Source organism: Xiphias gladius, chromosome 14 (genome assembly GCF_016859285.1).
Source record: "Xiphias gladius isolate SHS-SW01 ecotype Sanya breed wild chromosome 14, ASM1685928v1, whole genome shotgun sequence".
In the NCBI taxonomy this organism is placed as follows: domain Eukaryota; kingdom Metazoa; phylum Chordata; class Actinopteri; order Istiophoriformes; family Xiphiidae; genus Xiphias; species Xiphias gladius.
Window position 1 is genome coordinate 24746874 of NC_053413.1, and position 21526 is coordinate 24768399.

The 21526-nt window shown below is 43.6% G+C and overlaps 1 protein-coding gene across 10 annotated transcripts in view; it reads right to left on the reverse strand.

Moving 5' to 3' along the window:
* Window positions 1-21526, reverse strand: part of LOC120798511 (partitioning defective 3 homolog) — a 233714-nt gene that overhangs the window by 109109 nt on the left and 103079 nt on the right. For 8 of the 10 annotated variants that reach the window (XM_040142808.1, XM_040142802.1, XM_040142801.1 and 5 more), the window contains 7 exons: window positions 15665-15756; window positions 13542-13625; window positions 10683-10808; window positions 8288-8703; window positions 5566-5705; window positions 4716-4844; window positions 2087-2122 (listed from right to left, as the gene is read on the reverse strand). In XM_040142808.1, the coding sequence (XP_039998742.1) occupies window positions 2087-2122; window positions 4716-4844; window positions 5566-5705; window positions 8288-8703; window positions 10683-10808; window positions 13542-13625; window positions 15665-15756 (1023 nt within the window). The remainder of the gene's footprint in view (window positions 1-2086; window positions 2123-4715; window positions 4845-5565; window positions 5706-8287; window positions 8704-10682; window positions 10809-13541; window positions 13626-15664; window positions 15757-21526) is intronic. The other 2 variants (XM_040142805.1, XM_040142807.1) reach the window with 2 other exon arrangements.

The following is a 21526-nucleotide window of genomic DNA, read 5'->3' on the forward strand; positions in this document are numbered from 1 at the left end:
TGCCCTACCTCTCAACATCCAATTCTCTCTTCATCTCCTACTTAAAAATGGATGCTTGTCCATTAAAAGCTGCCCTTTTCTGTCACGCCCTGCATTTAAATCCATACACCATCATGGTGCCTGTGTTGCTGTTGTTGTTGTTTTTGGCGGCAGTAAGATCTTTAGAATGAGGCGCCTGACAACAGATAACATCTAAAAGGCACTGAATCCATTACGGTGGACGATGTTCCGGGAAAGGGTGATGAGAGGAGAAGTTCATTTGGAGGTTTGGAGTTAGGAAAGCAGGAAAGGAGGGAGGTGAGAGGAGACAAAATGGGGGAGAGAGGAGACAGCATGACCATGGTGCCCTTCCTCAATCTGTTTGGCACACGTCCCAGCGGTCGCATTGATTTTTAGGGGAGTAGACGTTTAAAATAGGAGAAAATACTTGATTTTACTTCCCCATGTCCTGAAAGGTTCACTGGGCAATATATGATCAGCTCCCATGAAATCCTGTCAGAACATCGCAAAACCTAAGACAAAGTTGGCTCTAAAACAGCAATTAACAGGTGCTCCCGTCCAGAAAACTTAACTCTCGGATTTTTATCGCCATCCCTTTTCTGAGAGAAAAAAACATAAATGTAGGTAAAACACAACACAAAAGCAATGAAGCCGTTTAAAACATTCAAAACTCAGTTATCTCTCACTGGTACTGTACCTTGGAAAGCCTTGGAAAGCCAAAGTACAAGTACCCTGCCAAGGGTGGCTTATACCGAGCCAACTAATAATGTGACATTTATCACAGTGTTGGCAGCTCTCGCTGAAAAGGCAAAAGTTATTGAGAGAGAAACAAATCCCTGTTGTCTTTCTCGGTACTTATTTCAATGGTGAAGGAAAGATACGTGCCGTCATGTCTGAACGTGTGTGTACGTGTGAGATGGGCCAGCTGCGGTGACAATAATCATCAATGTCCTGACATACTGCCACAACGTTCCTTCATGACGTGGCTCATCCGCGCAGTTTGCAGGTACGCCCGCCAATCAAATTAAATGGCCAATTACACTTGTAATTTGCCACGCAGAACGTAACCAAATTACGTGCACTCGGCCAGATGTAACCCCAAGGTAAGGCCAGATGTGAAGCTATGAAGTCTGCGCTTGTTAAATCACAGTTTGGAATGTAAATGGTGAATTATGAAAATCCGAATCGCTTTTTAACATCGGCAGTAAAGACATATGAGCTTTTAACAGCTGCCCTGAAAGGCGGAGAACCTTCCAGGGTCGTATGTGATGAATGATGTTCAGGCCATCGAGACTCTACTGTACATCCTGCTGAGAGCTGACTCTTCACAGAAGGTTCTCATACTAAAACTGCATCTGCTCCCACTGCTGGGTACGATTCCAAGATTAGGAAAGTTTATTTGCACTCTGTGTATGGGTATTTATGGAAATGATATATTAGGCTACATACAGTATGTCATGTGCCCCCATTACAGATGGCATCGAAGTTGGCGGAGTCCGTGGGAACTTTTTAGCACTGAGACATGCACAGCCAGCGCCGTCTGCATTTTTCCGCCAATAAAGTGAAACAGAAACTACAGAAACTGTTTGTTATTCGCCTCACATATCAGAGTGAGTCTGCAGCAGGAAGGCAAGACTAACAACCTTATCCACAGCCGACAAAATAAAGCAAACTCCCATGTGTTTCCACCTCCACTGACAAATACAGCTCTGAAGGGAGTGATGGAGCAAATTATTCCGCAACACAGTCTGAGCAGTCCATACTGATCAACCATGAAATTGTGATTTGTTAGAGCGACTATGGATGGAGATTAAAATTGGTGTTTCTGACTAACATTTGTATGCATGACTAGTTACTTTCACTTTGATTAACCAGCTAGTTTACTAGTGGAACCTATGTGCATGCACGAGCTTTTGTTTTTATCCCAACTGGGTGATAACATTCTGTGATTTTCCTAGCAGAGATTAATAACACCTATGCAAAGGGGAGTTCAGTCTAAATAAAGGAGTAGGAGCTGTTAAGGAGGAGGGGGGGGGGCTTTGGGATGTGAGTTTAATTGCAGGCTAGTGTTGGGGTGGAGTCTTACCGAATCTCTCGGGCATTGCACCTGGGGCTCAGCATTCTAGAGGATAGAGGGGGGGAGACAGAAGAACCAAAAGTAATCAGGCAAAAACATTTATTGAAAGGAACAGTGAAAATCTGAGCAGATAAATGGAAGCAGCGTGATGAATATATGAACATGCAGGACATGAAAATGATAAATCTCAGCGGACAGACGGGTAGTTATTGTTGTGCTTGCTCAGACTTCAAATAAAAACTGTGGGTTAGAAAACAACTGTTACTGTTTGCAAGGACGAAATGTCACCGTCTATAAAAGGCGTTTTCCCACTAGGGGCAAGGGTGATAATCAAAATCCTTGTTTTGTACTTCCACACACTTTTACAGTTTCAGTTTGTTTTACTCTCTAGAGTCTCCGGTGTCCTCTTACTGTCCAGCTGCCATAATCCAGACGAGAGAAACCGAGTTCATCCAGACTGCTTTCACCCAATGAAAGTGACCCAGAAGAGCTCACAGCCATCAGCTTTACGAGCAACAAGCAGTGCTTGGTGCACCGTTTTCTCGCTGATTTTTAGCCCAGTCTCCTAGAAATTACGTTATTAAATGTGTTTTGGAGGAACCGCTGGCTGGATTATGTTAACAGGCAACATGTTTTTAACATATATACATGTGCGGTAATGTGCAGTGCCTTAATACTAGCATATTTGCACAGCAATTACAACGTACATTGCATTTCTAAGTCTTTGGTTAGACTGCTCTTCCATCATGTTATCTTAAAGACTGATTTCGTTTCAGATGGGTGATAAAATATGTTGTCCAGCTTGTCCAACAGCTGAAAGATCATTAACTTAAGTGAGCTGGGTCCTTGTTTTATACCTGCTAAGGTATGCAGAACCTGTAGAGGCAACACAACAGCTGTTGACTTTGTTTTTTCATTAGACTACATTAGGTTTAATATTTAAAGCTTAGAAACTGCCATTTTTAATTCAAACTCATGTGCCAGGAAAATGTGCCGTTCACTCTCGGAACTCTTGTTTTGTTTAAGCTCAATTTAGCCAACTAGCTTGTGTTTTTATTGACATACTATATAATGTGTGGTATTGTTTGTATATTTTTGTTAAGTAACATAATGTTTAGTCTCCCATATCTCTGAACCCATGCTCAGCCAAGCTCACAACTTCAGACAAAGACTAAAGCTTGTGTGCACTGGACCTCATCTGCCTCGAGTCCCAAGGCTTTCACATCACCCTCTCCACCCTCTACAGCTGATAACCACAGCTCAAATAAATCCTGCCATCTAACAACCAGCTACGCAGAGGCAGCTGGACTCAAAGCAGCGCTCTAATCTAAAGGTAATTATCATCCAGTGCAGCGGTTCCTCTCATCTAACCTCACCTGTGGCAACGGGCAGCCAATAGCCTCGCCTGTATCACTTGCTGTGATAATTGTCACCAATCAGCCATTTGATTGACACTACTTGCTAGCGAATGGCTGCGCGTGCCTATAACGGCCCTGGCGACTGCTGAGGGTGCTGGGAGAAACCATTTTTCCTACAACGGAGGGGGGATTTAAGGCTGTTTGGTGCTATAACTCACGTTAGTGCTAGATAAAGTGTGTGTAAAAGCCAGCTAGTGTAGCTGGACAGATAGCAGAGAATCAGTGACCGACCCTGTGGAGTAAACACGAACGTGATATGAAGGTCACCAACAACCTCCGCTGTTCACTCACTTGAAAAGCACTTAAGCCTCAATGTTCTGCTGCCTTGTTTTCGTCTCAGCCATTATGAGTTCACTTCTTAATAAAACAACCCTGAGGTGACTCCATATTTGCAATACATCAGACCTTATTTTCAGCAAAGATAATGGAGCATAACATCTGGATATTACGTAAAAACACGACCTTGAGGAATCAAAACAGTTGTAACAAGCGTACCAACTAAAATGGCAGTGGTTTGCATGACTCGCTGAAGTCACAAGCTGCGAGTGGCATCTGTCCAGACTGACTGACAAAAACCAACACACAAACATTTGTACGGCTGAGCAATATGCAAGGAAGTTTCCAGACTGATATTCAAGCCAAGTGTGTTTCCACTCTCTGCCACTTAAATCCCCTGCGTATTTCTGTTCCTCCCCACATCCATCAATCTACCAGGTCAGCTTGGAGGCAAAACACAGCAAGAGAGGTGGAAATAAGGAGACCGAGAAGGTTACCTAGCAAAGCGAGACTGGTGAATGAAAGGTGCGTGGGGGTGACAGGTACAGAAAGACGTGAGACGGAGTCAACGGAAGAGGAAAGGAGAGGGTGAAGGAGTCAAAGAGAAAAGACTGAGCTCCACAGGTTTCCTCTGAGACTAGCCACAGCTCGATAATAGAGACGAGCGCAGCAACGGAGCGGGACAATCAGTCTGCATGCTCAGCTTGCGTGTTGTGTTAGCTGGGAAATGAGAAGACAACACGGCACTCACTGGGGATTAACGGCACTCATGACAGCACAGGAGCACACACACAGACACACTCTCAGAGCACAAACCCATAATCTACACTTATCCATGCATGGGGGACTGCATCTACTGGTATGTCATGATGTGAAATGTCTTATGCTGACAAGATGAAGAGCTGAAGGAATTTCCCAAGGGAGGTGGAGAGTGACGAACGTACCACTTCCCGGGGGAGGAAAGCATCTTCCTGGCGTAGGACCAGCAGCCCTACTGCCCCACCCATGGGTGTGGCCCTGAGCAGGGACACCACCTCCTCTTGGGTCCGCCCATTCAGGTCCACTCCATTTACCTGAACAGGAGACAGTTTCTGGGTTTAGTTCTAAATAGGCTGGATTAATGTCTTGACTACTTTTGAGCCCAAAGTGAAATAATGAAATTATTTTTTTTTCCTGCTAACTGAAATGTTTTAAAACAAAAGAAAAGTAGCAAGCCCTCACATTTTTGTCAGTTGTAGGTGGATCATTTTCTGATTTGATCAGTTGATTGCCTAATACAGGGATTAACTAGTAATTTCATCACTAGTTCAAAAATGTTTGGGGTGAGAAAAAAATAAAAGTGGGTTCAAAGGATTCAAAGTTTGGTGGATTAATACCATAGATTCTGTGACGCACAGAGTAATCCTTTATGCAAATGTTTGCAAAGTAGGATAATGCAACTTCAAAGGCCTGTTCCGTTCTTGGTGCACAAGACAGAGTATGAAAACACGTTGTTTGATTTCATTCCAGGACGCTCGATTTCCATTTAAGAACAGTTACCTGAAATTAATTAGTTACACTTTAAAATTCAACAGATGGCAGGTATTTCTGATGGATTTAAAGTATTAGTTTTTCTGGGCTCTTAAGTCTGCAAGGCATGCTGCCTCTAATCTTGGGACAAAACCGCTACTTGGTGGAGGTCTACAGTCTAAATAACATAATGCGGTTACCATAGACAACACTAGATAATTACATCAAATACCATGCAACAGGAACTGCTGTCTAAGGTATTACTGAACTTTCACATTTTCTCACCTCCAGCAACCTGTCTCCTGCCTTGAGGCGGCCATCTTGGATGGCAGCTCCCCGAGGCAGTATGTTCTTCACGTAGATGGGTGCCGAGCCTCCAATGGGAACGTCCCGTGACGTAATACTGAAGCCGAGTCCCTCGGGACCTGTGGGATGAAAAGTGAGGAAAGAAGGTCTTGTGATGCAATCTGGTTTTATCTTGAGGCACAAGCAGAAGTTCCTCTCTTCCCTCTACACCCCTGCAGGGCAAGTTCATATTCAGCTGGCATGGCTCTTCAAGCTTTAACGTAAGAATAGGCAATCACAGGGCAAGTGTTTGGGGAGCCATCTGGCTAAGGTGTTGGAGTAAAGTGTGAAGTTTGATCAGGACTGAAGAATTGACAATTGGCAGTTTTTTTCTGATGGATTAAAAGTATTAGTGTTCCTGTGATCTTAATTCTGCAAGAAAGCCTCAGGAAAATAAAAGAATAAATCTGCATCCCCAGGGGAAAATTCAAGATATTTTGCTAATCATCACCTCACTGTCCTACCAACATGGAAAACAATGAAATATTGGACCAAAATCAACTCTACTTTCTAGAGGGACCTGGCACTTATATCACAAATACTGTATCTTTAGATGTTACTGATCTGTCTGTGCTTATTAATCATCCATGTTTAAATAACACTGTTTGTGTACATTTGCACGTTTTTCCTACAACCTCTTAAGAATGTAATGAAGAATGAAGAATGAACCATTAGGGTCACAGGCCTGTTTTTCTCAAATCATCCACAATCTGGACACACAAACAAACAAGTTCCTATTATTAATCCACAAAAATACAGGAAATGAAGAAAAACGCTGCATCCTGTCAGCAGTGGACTTAGTGAATAATTAAAGATATATTGTAATGCAAGGCAACTTAATGCTTTCAGGGGAAGATGTCCGACTATGTAAAGAGTACATGCAATTACATGCCGCCAGTAAGGAAGTTCAGCCTGAAGGCTTTTAATACTTTTGCCTGATATTTAGCAGTTGAGGCCAGAAACTGGCGATAAACACATACTGCACTGTCAAGGGTTATGGAGTAGCAATTAAAGTGTCACTGTGTTATTCCAGCGTCTCTGTATTCACGCTGATGACCGACACACTTTAGTCCCCTGCATCTGGTGACATCCTGCGCTCTTACAGCTCTGATCAAGTCACGACATGTATATTCTTCAAAAAGCCTTGTAAAGAGACCGTTCCCAATGACACTGTGCGTAAGACTGTAAGACAAAGTTAATATAACAGCAATAATGAGCATCCGTGCTGTATCAGAGTACTGGCCCTAATCCTCACTGCCTGTCTGACTGAGCTGATGCAAAGAATAGCAGAACACTTAGCTATTCTGTTTCACATCCTCTACCTAATCCCCTACATTGATGAGCCAATCAACTTCCCACAGACAGATGAGGTGTGGTATTATACTCACCGGTAAAAGCCTGTGGCGTTCCTGGCTTTAAACAAAGAGGAGGATCTTTAAAATTCCCATTAGCTTGATTAAGACATACCTAAGCAATTTCCTGTGCAGAATGGGTTTCTTTGATTGATTTTGATACTCCTCGGGATTTGCAAGCAGACCGGTGTCTGATTCAAGCACATAAACAATGTGGGAGTTTAATCTGCGCTCAAAGCTGAGGGGTTCAGTCGGTACTCAAAACAAAATAGATGAGCCAAACGGCCTCCTGGGAATCGCTGTTAATCCCCGCAAGTGTCTGCTCCGACACCAGCAAACAAAAAGGTGGAAAGAGAAAAGATAACATCTTTGAGTGAGAACATAACAGACCTCCTGGCAAATCATGCATAGAATGCAGTGTTTTTCTTGGTATTATGACAAGGCAGAGAGGCGAGAGTGAGTAGCAAAAACGAATGATAGAGGAACAAGTGGAAATAGCTATCAGCCAAGATGGAAGATGCAACAAACAGGTGGGTGTTTTCAGGTTTGACGTTCTGGCTTTATTCCAGCCCCGAGAAAGGGAACAGATTTGTGTGAAAACTTCAACAGGCATATGCTGCAAACCCTGTCAGACTCTTTGCTGTAGCATTTGACAGGACACAGGGACCAGCGGCTGCTTAGCAACAAGCTCTCTGGCCCGCAGACCTGGCACCGACACCTGCTATCCTGCTGGCATAGGTTTGCACCACCTGTGCCAGCCGTCAGTCAAAGACTATACTGAGGAGATCTCCCCCAAAGTTTTATTCCCAACATCACCTTTCATTCTGTATTTCCACCTCCCAGATTCTGTGCAGTTTACTGGACTCAGTATGGGAAACTCTGGATGTTTTTAAGCCTTTTACATCATTGTTCAGATTTTGCATGTTTCTCGGTTTGCGCTATTTCTTAACAAAACTGGTCCTACACTTGTTTTGATGTGCCGGGAATGGGCGGTTGTAACACAACGTCTAGGAAAACGCATAGAATCCCTCTTATCTTTGAAAGCCATAGGAATGCAAAGTACGATCTGAGACTTTCACAGACCCCGTGGAAAGAATCAGCTGACACTTCAAAGACAAAATGATGCAGTGCATCAAGAGAGGACTGATATGACTGTTTTCCACAGTGACAATAACGAACTTTTCCTGGGGATGGAAGTTCCAAATGTGTTTCTAGGTTTAAAAATCTACTCAGCGTCTACTGACTGTTATGGCTCCAATCAGACAGAAGTGCACTGAAGTAATGGTTAAGTGTTTTTGCAGGGACCTCACCTTTCTTTAGCTGGATGTTGAGCCTCCTCCCAACTTTTTTGGTATACCCTACTGTTGGGGTGGAGTTCGCCCCCCTCTGAGGTGAGTGGGTGTGACCGGTCGGAGGCTTGGCTGCAGAGACTGCCGGATGAGTCAGAGGTGGGTAGCCGTCAGTCGGGTCTAGGTGAGCATCGGAATGAGGGTGGGGATGGGAGTGTTGGTGCTTTTGGGAACCATGTCGGGACATCCTATGCGGAGTGTGGTCCATGCCGGAGACGGTGCTGCCGGTCAGGGAGTCGGGGCTAAAACGACCTGAGGCGTACGCGGGGTTCCGCTCAGCGTGGGACAGCTGCTCATAGTGGGCCTTCATGGACGACGGCACCACGTGAAACATGATGACTGGAGAGCGCATGGCCTGACGGAACATGTTCTGGGCTCTGGAGAAGGAGTGGCGGAAAAAAGCATTAAGGGAGAGATTTGGAAAGGAAAAGGGATGGAGAGAGAGAGTCAATTATTTGACTGATTTCAGCTCTTAATACCTTTCTGAGCCATTGTTAACAATCATATGCATTCATACTTGTCTGCACAAACTTGCCCAGCGAGGGACTCCACCTACCCGGTGTCTCTCTCTCTCTCTCTCACACAATGATACTATGTATATATACACAATCCGCCTTTGTCATCCTGAACGTTTCAACATGTTAATTAATACTTATTGCCAGCGTCATTGGCTCTAAAAAGAGACTGAACCCTCCCCGACAGCTCCATCACATAATCCCCTCATTTGGCTCCAGATGAAGGAGACCCTCTATTCGATGCATAGATTGCAGAAAATCCTCTTTTAAACCCCCTACGCTGTTGGTTCGTGTACAGTAGGTGTGAATGGAAACTTATGTTGGCTGTCAGCACCCTGTAACAGTGGAGCCTTGTTAGCACCACCTGTTTCAATAAAATAGACTGTGGTATGGCTCTTCCCTCGCCCCCCGACAGCTGAACGGACGTTCGGGGAAATGCCAGGCCCCAGAATTTCTATTGCTCTTCACACCCCCCTGAATGACGACTAAAACTTAGCCCCCCCAGAGGATTTTGTAATGAAATTCCAAGTCCATTTTTCCCAGCCACTAATAACCTTCCCTGAGGAGGATGGTCTTGTCTCGCCGTCTCTATGATGTCAGGCTGGTTCGAGTAACAGACAAGATGAATCTTCTACCTTATAAAAATACTTTTAAATAACAAGAGCAACTGTCGATGCACTTGTAACTAAACCATGTGTGGAAGCCATATTTCCATCCATTACTTGACTCAGGGCTCTAACAATGTGGTTGGCTGGGAAACTATAACATGACTGGAATTAAAGGGTTGGTTCAGCCAAACTACACACAGTAATTTCTCACTTATCCTCGTAATAGTTTTAGTTTCATTGCCTTGTGTTTACCTAGACTTCCAACTCCACTCCATCACAATGGGGTGTACCTATTCCAACTGAAGAAATTGTTTCTTTGTATTATAGAGCATAGGCACACTGCTTCATTGAGAAGAGAGGGACATTCCTACTGAAGTTAAACTTGTATTGCGGTACCAGCCAAAATTACAAAGACAAATGTCTCAAAGCAAATAAACAAATACAACCAGATTATCTGCATGGCTAGATACCATAAGAGGCAAATGGAAATTTATGATGTTTTATTTGTTCGCTTGTCCATTTTGTGTATAATTTGGGTAAACAGAACCTTTAAATTCCTGTATTTCTACGAGGGTACTTTGTATGATAGTTGTCTTACATAATGTACATCACCCATGAATAGCACAATGCAGATGAAAACATACATGTATGCGGTATACATTTATGCTGGTAGAAGAAAACAGATCTAACAAATGTATGCGTCGCTGCATTCCTGGTATTGCAAGTAATGTTTTAAGTACCAAGCACCAAGGCATGCATGCGTCATACAGGATCTAGTGAAGAGGGAGTGGAGTAATCAGTGTGGGTTTGGTTAGGCAGGGAATGGAAGCACGAGACGTGAACAGCGCTGAAAAGCAGAGGCTATGAATGTTAGGAGTCTTGTGCCCATTTTTCCCAATGGAAGGACAGATAAAGGCGCTACAAGAGGGGAGTAGTGCAGCTGTTACTGAAAAACAGGGGAATAATGGCCAGGAGGATTGCAGCGTTCGCTTCAACGATTAAGGATACAACCTGCAATAGTTAAATAGGGAGGTTAGCTTAGCAACAGTGACAGGCAGCAGAGGAGCCTGTGCACTGGCAGGAGTGCGGAGAGGAGGGTAAAAAAAGGCAGGGGAAGGGTTTAAGACTGTAGGTATAAGAAGAGGGAAGAAGCAAAGATCCAAAAAGCCAATCACACAGGAAGTCCAGGGACCACCAGAGCTCAGCATTGGATCCTGTGAGCTGCTGTCTTACTGTTCAAAGCGGATGTTTCGCAGGTCTCCGTTATTGATACGGACGATACAGTCATTCTCCTGGAAGAGGCCTTGCTGCTCGGCCTTCCCTCCCCTCTCCAGACGCTTGACCAACAAGCCAAGAGTCCTGAAACGTTCAAAGGCTCATGTCAACAAGATGCAAGATAATGTCCTTGGAGTCAATATGGCTGCTTTTCCGTAGCCTGGACAGGATTAAGGTGGAGAGCACACTTTATTATCTACTGGACTGATATTATAATCACTGGGACTTTCTGTGAACGCAGTTACGCTCAGAGTATCTCTACCAAAAAGATACTTTGTGTAATGTTTAAAAAGAATAATCTCCTTACATAACTGCCAGTGCCTAGGGACTCACCTGTCGAATACCTCAAGGATTCTAGAGTTGACCCGAAGTGTCTTTCTCATCATGAACGGCTATGAAATATTTGTATTTACCACCGAATGCTTTGGGGCATTACAGGCCATGATGTTCTGTGGTTTTTGTATAATTTCTACCGCAAAAATGCATTCTTGAGTGCAAAATTTCCTGTTCCCATGGTCAGGCGGCTATCCATGAAGCATTTTCGGTCTATGCCTAATTGCAGCCTCTGCTTTATAACGTGGTACTTGAGGAGAGTGTACGGCGTAGTCCTGTCACTTGCGGCTGTCCCAATGAGGCTTATGAGAGAACGCAGTCACATCACATCAGGGTGCTTTAGAAGCTGTGTGGGGGTGGCATCTATTCAAAGGCAATATGCATATTTAAAAACCCCACTGTAGTTCTGCTGAGGTCGAAGCTTTACACATTTTAATTTTCTAACCTCTAGGACTCAAGCATCCCTATTTTGATGCAAAAAATAAACAAGGTGCTTTTCGAAAAAGCAACAGAAAAAGGCATATTTAATATTTAGAGCAGGCGGGTTGGAGAGAGGCTGGTCTATCGCACTGCAGCACTTCAACCGTGCTGAGCTGCAATGGTCGTCCTGTAATCCGGTGCGGCAAACTGGCTTATGCCTCCCCGCACAGCCACAGCAAGAGGCCAACTTCACCTGAAAGGGCGCGTTGCGGATTATAGACCCAAGTCTGAGGAAGAGAGTCAAGTGCGGGTAGGAAATACGGCACAAACCTAATCCAGTCTTCTCCAGCATATAGTCTGTGTCCCTGTGCATCGAGGCTTTTTCTGAGGTAGCACTAGTGAGTGTTGCCTACGTAAATTGGGTTGATTTTAGGGTTTAATACTCACCATGGCCTCAGGCTTATCGTTCAGTATGAATGGGAATGTGATTACAGAGAGGCCAGTAAAGTTCAGGATTTGAAAAAGTTCCGACAATTCCACAGATTGAATTTGAATGAGAACCCAATGCGATTTGCTGCGGAAGGGGGCCATTTCTCTGATGAAAGCTGGGCATCTTAATCTTGGGATAACACCCACCCTGACATTTCCCCAATAGAAGAAAAGTGCATTATAAATGTGCTTTTAGGTTGATTAAGTCTGGCGGTGAGGAAAGCGATATGATCTTGATTTTCAATAAAGCGCGACAGTCAGTTTCGTAGCCACTGATCGCATTTGTGAGTCTCGGGGCAGAGTCACACACAAAGAAAGTTTGGACCTTTGTGGGGCTGCAGTTGGCTCTGTGCTGGTGGCGAACTGTGGCTGAAAACAAGTGAAATCAGACCTATCCGAAACTGGCCTACACTGCTTTTGAAAAAGCAGTGCATTAGCTGAGCATTAGTTCAACAATATGAAGTAAGTGTCAGGTTTGAAAACAATGTTACACACTCAACTATATTGAGCTTTCATGTCTTGGATCACAACATCCAAGAACTGCCACTCTGGGTATATTCAAACCAGATGTGAAATTCCTCTAATTCCTTCACAGCTTTGTTCCTGCCGTGTTTGTGTGGACCTGAATGCGTTGTAGGTGTGCGTTGCGTGTGCTGCTCATTGTATCCTTTGAATCATGTAAACCTGATGTGACAGCAGCCACAGACAGATATGACGGTCACCTGCAAACCCTAGACAAGCATGATTGATCACTGTAAACTGGCAAATGGCTTCATGATGCTGACATGAAAACCTGTGTGTGTGTGTGTGTGTGTGTGGTTGCGTGAGTGCATGGTATTGGGTTTGCATGAGTGATGAAGTGACTACACATGGGCACCAAAGAGGAATGTCCGGTATGCATTTGTGTTTGTGTGTAGGTGTGCGTCTCGTGTGATGTCGCAACACTTCTCCCCAGGGGTTTTTTCAAACATATAAAAACGTTTAAAGACATTTTTTTTTAACCAGAGACCAAATTCAACAAAAATGAATTCATTTTTATGAGTCTACAATAAGGCTGACAAGTCATCTGCTACAGGGGGTAAAGTAGGCAATTTTCTTCTTGTTAAAAATCTAAAAGCTGTCAGGTTTGTACCACTCGGGCTTTCCAATGAAACACAGACTAAACCTAAAGGGGAAAAAGTTAAAAAAAAAAAAAAAAAAAAGGCAAGACTCTATATTGGCAAAACTAGTCTTTCTCCGATTAAAAAGTTACAGGTACAGAACTGCACATGGACCAAATAAAGAGAATGATAACAGGAATTGTTTTAAATATACTGAATACAGTTAACACAAAACCTTTATTTATATAATTATGTTTTCCACTTTGCACTATTAACCCTGTCCTGTGCAAATCTAAAGACAAAAAGTTATTAATTTTAAGATATCTGAACAGTGTTTAAACTCTTTTTTAAACCATCTAGGGCCTTTTTTAGATGTGTTAAAGCCCTGTGGACGCCATACCTGCCTGTTCCTCTCCTTTACTCTCTTCTAGCCTGTTTGAGCAGCACTGTGGCTCTGCTCTGGTATATTTTTTACCTGCGGTCCCTGCCACTGAAAGGCACCACGTGGATTCCCAGGGGCCCACCGTCGTTTGTCACCTCCACCAGTTTGACTATGTCTCTGGGAGACGGTGATGGATGGAAGACAGAGAGGCAGAGGTGGGTGGGTGAGGGGAGGGGAGAGGAGAGGAGAGGAGAGGAGAGGGGTGACACCATGTGGGCAAAAACAAAAACAGGTTAAAAGGAAAAAGGATGAAGACAACAACAGAGTGGTGTAAATAAATGAAAATATAAAGCAAGAGGGTGTTGGAGGAGACATACAAAAAGCACAATAGAATAGAACAGTCCAAATAAATAAAACACATGTAAGGGATAACAAGGAAGACTGAAGGTTTTCAAAAGTCCTCACACATGCAATTTACACTTAAGACAGTTTATAAAAGGAGGTAATGAGCGACTGAAAAGCCTGTCAAAACCCTAAATATCTATTTTTTTAAATAAATATTAAAATAAAATCTACAATCCTACAGTGTTGCTATTGTCTGCCGTAAGACTTCAGGACGCTTAATATTGTTAAAATGTAATTTTGTCTTTTTAAGTGTCACATTTTTAGAGGATCTTCGGTGTCTTTTCCCCGGCGACATTCGCAGCTGAAGTGCGCCACCAACCGCTGATGTTTGAGTCAAGACATCAAACATCAGTGACTGCACCTTTAGCTCGTTAAACTCAGCGGCCGCAGGTTTTTATGTGAGAACAAAAACTTTTTTTCTATTGTTTATCCTTTTGTGTTGTGGCGCAGCAGTGTGGCTAGCTCACCACTGCCCAGACTGAAACAAAGGTTCTTGAAAATTTCTTGAAATTCCCTGATCGTCGAACATGTCATGCTGTGTGTTTCAGCTGCAAATGTCAACATGTAGAGTATGTGTTTTATTTATCTGGACTCAGATTAAGAGTGTTGATGTGCAAACTGCAAACTTTCATCTTCTACCCAGACAGATGTATTTCTTGTGAAGCCGTAGGCTGTGAAACATTTCATCAGCTTTATATAGGGATGAATATTTTTGATGTAATCCCTTTGACTGTTCAAAAGCACAAACTACAGTTAGAGCTATTTGCTTTTCCGAGGCCGTGCTCTTCGCTTGTTAGTCTGTTTGGCTGTAAACTGTCTATACACGGGCACATTTTAAAAGATGCCAAATCTAATCACTTCAAAGCTCTGATACAATGACTATCATAACGTCGGAGAAAATTGGCCCCTTGTTGACAACTAAGAGGCGGGAGAAGCCAGATTTTCTGGGAAACCATAAGAATAACAACAATACCATACCTGCATATTAAACTGGAAGCATGCAACAGAGTAAAATAACAAAACAAAACAAAACAGTTGTTAATAAAAGGGTTTGAATGGGTTAGTGCGTGGGAGAGCTCTGGCGGCGAGACAAGGATCATTTTGCTCCCACAAAAGAGAATTATGTAAATCAGGAAGCAAGGTTGAAATGAGATTTTCTACAAACAAACCTGGATTACAACATAGAAGCTGCTGCTCTACCTTTAAGTACTTATTATGTAGAGAAAGGACAGAGAGAGCTGATTTACCCAGGTCACCTTTAAACAGAAATTTTTGTTTCATACAACTTGATTGTTGTTTTTCATAGTTTTGGCCACAATTACCAGTGGTAATAACTGTGCTCACCAAGATAATCGCTGAGATCTTGGAACAAGGCGACGTCCCTATTTGAGCATAGCTATTTTGTTGAGTCCTGTGTCATTCCTGACAGAAAGAATGGCCAAAACTGCTAAAAAGTACCTGAGTTATAATTACCCAGAATTTTCTTTCAGGCCAATGTAGGAGTGGCGAAACCAAAAAATAAAAATGGGTTTCATTCCAGCATTCTGTCCATTTGGAAAAAGCTGTCACTGTCATTTCTAACACAATATCTCCAAAAACACAGATCATTTGTCGTTCAATAGTGCAGCTATCCGTTAAGCGAAAGCCCTGCAACTGGATGATCCTCAGACCGGTGCCAGTTTGAGACAACAGGTGTCACGTGACCCAAATGGTGGATATCAGATTTTGTCAATTTTTTTTGACACAACAGGAAGAGCAAAAGGCAAAAAGCGGGGAAGGGGGGGAAGCTGGTCCATGAGCGACTGACTTACTCTAGTGACCTCACGGGGGTGTGGTCGATGCAGGAGTCGGCTCGTCCGAGGGGCTCGATCCTACCGTTTTCTTCTTCTCTGGCCTCTTCCTCCTAGCGACAGAACACGGACAAGCGACAGAAGAATGAGATGGCTTCAGCGATCAGTATTCCCGCTCATGATCGGATGTGGAGTGGGTGACATGTTCGTGTGACACGTGTGGGTTTGAAACCAAATCAATCGACCTTTACTGCCATCCTCTCTTTCGCATGAGAAGAGGCTAACACCAGAATCAAGCCCGAGCACATGTGGCGTCCAACTAAACGCTGGCATGCTGCCATTCGTGACAAATCGTAGCTAGATGCCGCTGAAGGTTCAACTGTAGCACGTTTTACACAGGATAGGGTGACCAGCTGCAGTTCCCAGAACTCGTTTTTTGTTTGTTTTGTTGACGCCTAGAGTCTGTTGCATCAAGACATTTTCACATTGTTGTGTGGTCTGATCTTGGCATGAGACCTCCCCAGCTCGGTTCTTGACTTCCTGTTAGGCGCGGACACAGTTAAAGTAACAAAAACCTTAAAAACACAAGTACCGTTCGCCATCGAAAAAGTAGGCTGGGCTGCTGACCTGACAAAGCCAAGAGGAGCAGACTGGAGGAGGTCTTCCACAGGTATAAAAATACATGCCCTTTAAAAATTCTTACGTCTTCGAAATTACAAAGCCTTTGTTCTCCTCTTGTAATAACTGTAGACACTTGGTGCGTGTCTGTTTGTATGCTGAAGCTGAGACTCATGACATGTACACACACACACACACACACACACACACACACACACACACACACACACACACAAATAGGGAACACAGAGCAAAGAGGAGAAAAACAAGGAGCAGAGAAAGAAGGTCATTAAAATTTCAGCACGACACCTGAGAGGAGAGACGAGCGAGGGGCCGCAGCGCAGGCCTCCCCGGCAACCGGCCACCTCATCAGTATGAAAATGAGCCCGCCGTTACCGTGGCTGCCATACGGTTGCTATGACACTTTGGGCGCCTGGAGGACATACAGCTACAGGGCAGCGTACGAGTGTGTGTATGTGTGTGTGAAACACCGTGCAAGGACTTGTGACTGCCATCTTTTGATTTAGCAGTCGTCTCCTGCTAGCTCAAAGAATGTCACGATGAAAACAGAGAGACAACGAGTCCCACCGACAGCTTCTTCTGACAGACGAAGGTGGCAAAGTGTCAGAAAGGGAGACGCGTGTGTGTAAGTTGTGGCCATGTACAAATTAAAATGTTTCCTTAATCAACTGTCGTCAGTGTTTTCAAGCAACGGACATGGGCCACTTTTCCAGCCCAACCGTAGAAAAATAGGCAACTGTATCATAAATGTAATAAAATGTAAGGAATGCTGTCCTGCTCCACCTGACTTTACCTAGAACATGGACAGACAAAATTCAAAACTTTAAACGGGATAGTATTTTGCAACTTAAAGGCCTTCCAAGAGGACGTAACGAGGACAAGACTACAAATGTTGGGTACTTAGCGTTCCTGCACAATCAAAAGAACACTACAAGCCCATAAAGGCCCCAATCAAGAAGAACAGTAAATTGTTCCGCCCTGATTTCCTGACAAAACTTTAAAATAGAAGCATATGTGGAAGGCTATAAAGAAGACAGCATGTTCCTTAAAAGACATTTCTGGGATCGTGGACAGCAGGACTGCATTCCGAGCACCGCAGAATATTGGCATTAAAAAAGAAATATGAGCACATTTATAAAGAGAACATTCCTGAAATGGGTCTCTTTACAAAAACGTGTTCTCCTATACGGCGCCATATAAGCCTACGATTTATTTACTAGCACTGTGTAAATCCTTTTCTGTTGAATGTATGGAAGATTCAGACATCATCTAAAACACTCAGAGGCCAGATAAAGAGACTGTCCAGCAGACAGAGAGACTATTAAAACCTTAGAAACACATCTAAGACTATTCAATATCTATCAGGAGACGAGAAAGTGTGTGTGTGTGTGTGTGTTTGTGTTTGGGGGGGGGGTCAGAAAGGGAGTCGTTCGGCGCTATCTGAGAAGGAGCAAATGAGATCGGCATTCATCACAGAACACACAGGCATCTCACAGACCCTTCATTTCAATATGCACCATCTCTGAAGAAGCTGCCAGCGCGCTGACAATTCTTTTCTAAACTCAGACAGACGTGTGTGTGTGTGTGTGTGTGTTGAGAAACAAACAGACACAATTATAAATATAAAGTTTGCAGTAAAGAATGTATTCGCGGCACTCTATATTTATTTTCAGCAGCTACCATGGCTCAGTATATCTACAGCCTTAGTCCACATCTAATGCCGTGGTTCTGTTTTTCTCAATTTCCCACACAACCTGCTGCTTCTTCGTCCAAAGATACAGTAGAAACAATCGGGACTACTACCCCTGTAGTAGCTGTTGGGGAGCTTTCAGTCATATCGCATGATCTTCATCAACAGATGGAGTTGCCTAGCTACATGTTGAAATTGTTTTCTGGGCACTTTGGGGACACCTCATCTGTGTTGGATTACAAAAGTTAGCTTCATAAGGACAAGAAGTCCTTTAAGTTCTCAAACTAATGAATGGGTAAAAACTAAGAATTGACTCAAATTTCCATCTGTTGATGAATTTTCTGTGATATGATCAAAAGCTTCAGAACAGCTACCAAATGATCCTTGCGGTGGGAAACTGGGGTCGGGAATCAAGTTTCCACCTGAGCTGGCGAGATTTTTCAGCCCGTCCTTCATTCCTTCCACTATCTGCTCTTATAATGGTTTTAGGTTCATTTGCGCCGAAAGAATGTCAGCCTGCTCCTGATCTGTGCTGTAAACCAATCTTGCTTTCGCTTCTAGCAACAACTCATGCTGACTCCTGCAGTCTGGCTGACAAATGAACCAATCAGCTTCTACCCCCCCCCAACCCCCACGAGAGAGACATTCACACTCTGAATGGCTTTGCCATACTTTCCTAACCACACTATCAATACGTCGCCCATTCCCGTTACTGGGAGTGGGCCGGGCAAGCGAAGAGATAGATAGCTGCATTAATAATTCAGGGCTGAGTTGGGGGGCTAATGGCTAGCAGGCAGACAGGCAGGCAGGTATGATGATGAGCGGCCGCCGTGTTTTCCAGCCGACTCATTGTTTGTTTCCCGGATGCGGAGAAAGAGGCAGGCGGGCAGTTTTCAGGCCCCGGGGCTCATTAAAGATTGATGGGAGAATCCATTGGGACCTGTCCTTTCTATCTCTCAGACCAAATGAAGTGGACTGCGCCTAGTGTGTATGTATGGGAGAGAGAGAGAGAGAGTGAGCGGAGTAATGCTGCACTTTAATGAAGTGCTGCCCGCTCCCCTTTCCTGCCACTTTGACCACACTGTCACGTACAAACCGATGTGGATGCATGTATACAGACACACAGGCAGGGGGCCGAGAGGCATGAGTTTTGATTGCAGGGATGAAGTTGAGCTTCCTCGCGACGCCGGCAAAGATCTTGAGAGACTAGATGCAAACGTTACGATGCTGGATAAATCTTAAATGAGACCGTCCGCATAAATGTTTAAAATCCGTAAAAAATACAAACAGTACGGCTGCAGTACAGACAGTATTTACAGTCATTTGTGGCACTGCACCTGGATCCCATCACTACTTTGATACAGCATTAAAATGATCAAAACCAAATCTATTTAAATATGAGCTATCATTTCTCCAAAACTGTGAAAAGTTTTTGATCATTACGTTTGATGCCTACGTTGCCCATCTTCACAACCCCCGTTCAAATAGACTGCAGGTAGAAGTCTTAACCTTCACTGGGTGTTGTTCCCTATGGATGGGTTTCAACTTAAATGAGGACGTTTCATATCTACCCATACCGCTGAGTAGAAAAAAAGAAGCACCAACAGCTGTCAAAGAATTTCTGGTCCCATTTGTAGTCTGCTTTACTTGTTGTTTTATCAGGTAGTTTTGACTTTAAACCAAACTTTTACTGACTTTAGATTACTTTAGGCCATTTGTGTTTAGACATCATTTCATATTTGAGATGTCGGGCTTCTTTAGTCAGATTTTTAAAAGAAAGGAGTTTGTAAAAAACATCTTTATATTCCTCAAAAGGTATTGGTAAGGTAGGTAAGGTATTGGCACCAAATATCAATACTGGTGTAATATGGATAAATTTAAAACAATGCCCAACCATACGTTTACATGCAACCTACCAAACAACCCGCTCCTTTCCTACTGAAAAACACCACGAAAACAAGCCATGAAGACATAATAACACGTAGACCTTGAACACATATAGCCTTCACACACACAGAAAGACACACACACACACACACACTCACATGCACAGATACACAGACATCCATCATTAACTGGTATCTGTGTCCTCTCCAGCAGAGCTCCATATGTTCCCAACCGGATGAAACACTCAACCAGAGGCTATAAATTAGCCTTAACCCTTAACCTCTAGCCTGAAAAGCTTGACACGCCATCTGGGTCTGAGAGAGAAACGGAGTGAGAGATGAAAGATGAAATTAGAGTTCAAGTAATACTCCGCACCATCTTCATATGTAAATGTCCATGAGTAATCACTGCTGGCAGTTTCTCAAGTTCAGGACAGCTGTTCGAAGCTTCTAGTTTTTTTTTTAGATTTTTTTAGTTCCTTCCTGGGAAAAGTTGACGATGATGAATATGGTATAACGTGGACTGAAACAACTGGCTAATCGCCATCAGCACCAACAGCTATCAAGGCTAAAGATGACAAAAGCGGAGCACCGCCTACAGAAGCTTAAACTGCATCAATGTGAAAACCCTCGGAAAAGTACCAACGAGCTGGACCCCGCTTTTCGATTGATGTTTTTGAAAACGCAAAACCACAAAATCACATACTTCGAACAGAAAAAGAGCAGCACACAGATTTAAAAAACAGTGAAAAGAGGAAAAAAAAACAACAACTTATAAATAGTTTCTGGGTCAGTGGGTGTGCAAAACCTTTCAGGAAGAGGCAACAAAAAAAACATCTCTTCAATTTCACACACACAGGACTCAGGGTGTGCTCGTCTCACAGAGTCCTGTCTCCCGATTTCCACCAATTCATTCACCGAAGTGGACTGAGGTACATTTCCCTGTGTGAGTGTAATGATCAGAACATCGCCGCACGGGACCTCTTCTATGTCTTATTCACCAGGTCAGTCGCTGAGGTCGGAGACGCTGCCGTACTGTTGCCGGTGCAGCCTGTCATATCCTACTAACTGTGAAACGGAACCTGTCTTCAACCTTTGATTTACCTGAACTGTGACAAAATTCACTGGTTTAATATACAATTTAAAAAAAAACAAACAAGGTAAATTAGTTAACAACCAAATGGTATCGTACGAAGGGACTGGGTAGTTTCTTAGGATCAAATAAACCTGATGCCCGTGGTAATGTTGCCGATGCAGCGCGCAACACTGACAGCGAGATGTTTGATTGATGTCGACGCTCGGCCCCGGGCGAGACCACAATGCATCATTAAAAGCGAGCTTTCAATTACATATTCCCGTGCTAATTCAATTAGTCTCCTTTGAAGACACTTTGATAATGGGATCCAGACGGGCGGGACAGCGTCGTCAATAACCGGAGGATTCATTGAGCCGAGTGGACGTTATCAGGGTTTATATCATCCTGGCTGCCGGAGAGGAGGACAGGGGAGGAGGATGGTACATGTTTGTGTGCGCCTTTCCTTTGGTTTCTTTTTTTTTTCCCCTTTATTGTTGTGTCTGTGTGAGACAAATGAAAAAGAAAGAGAGGCAGTGCCGGTGAACCCTACTAATTTATATTTCTACATCCGTGTGTTTTCAGACTTCTCTCCT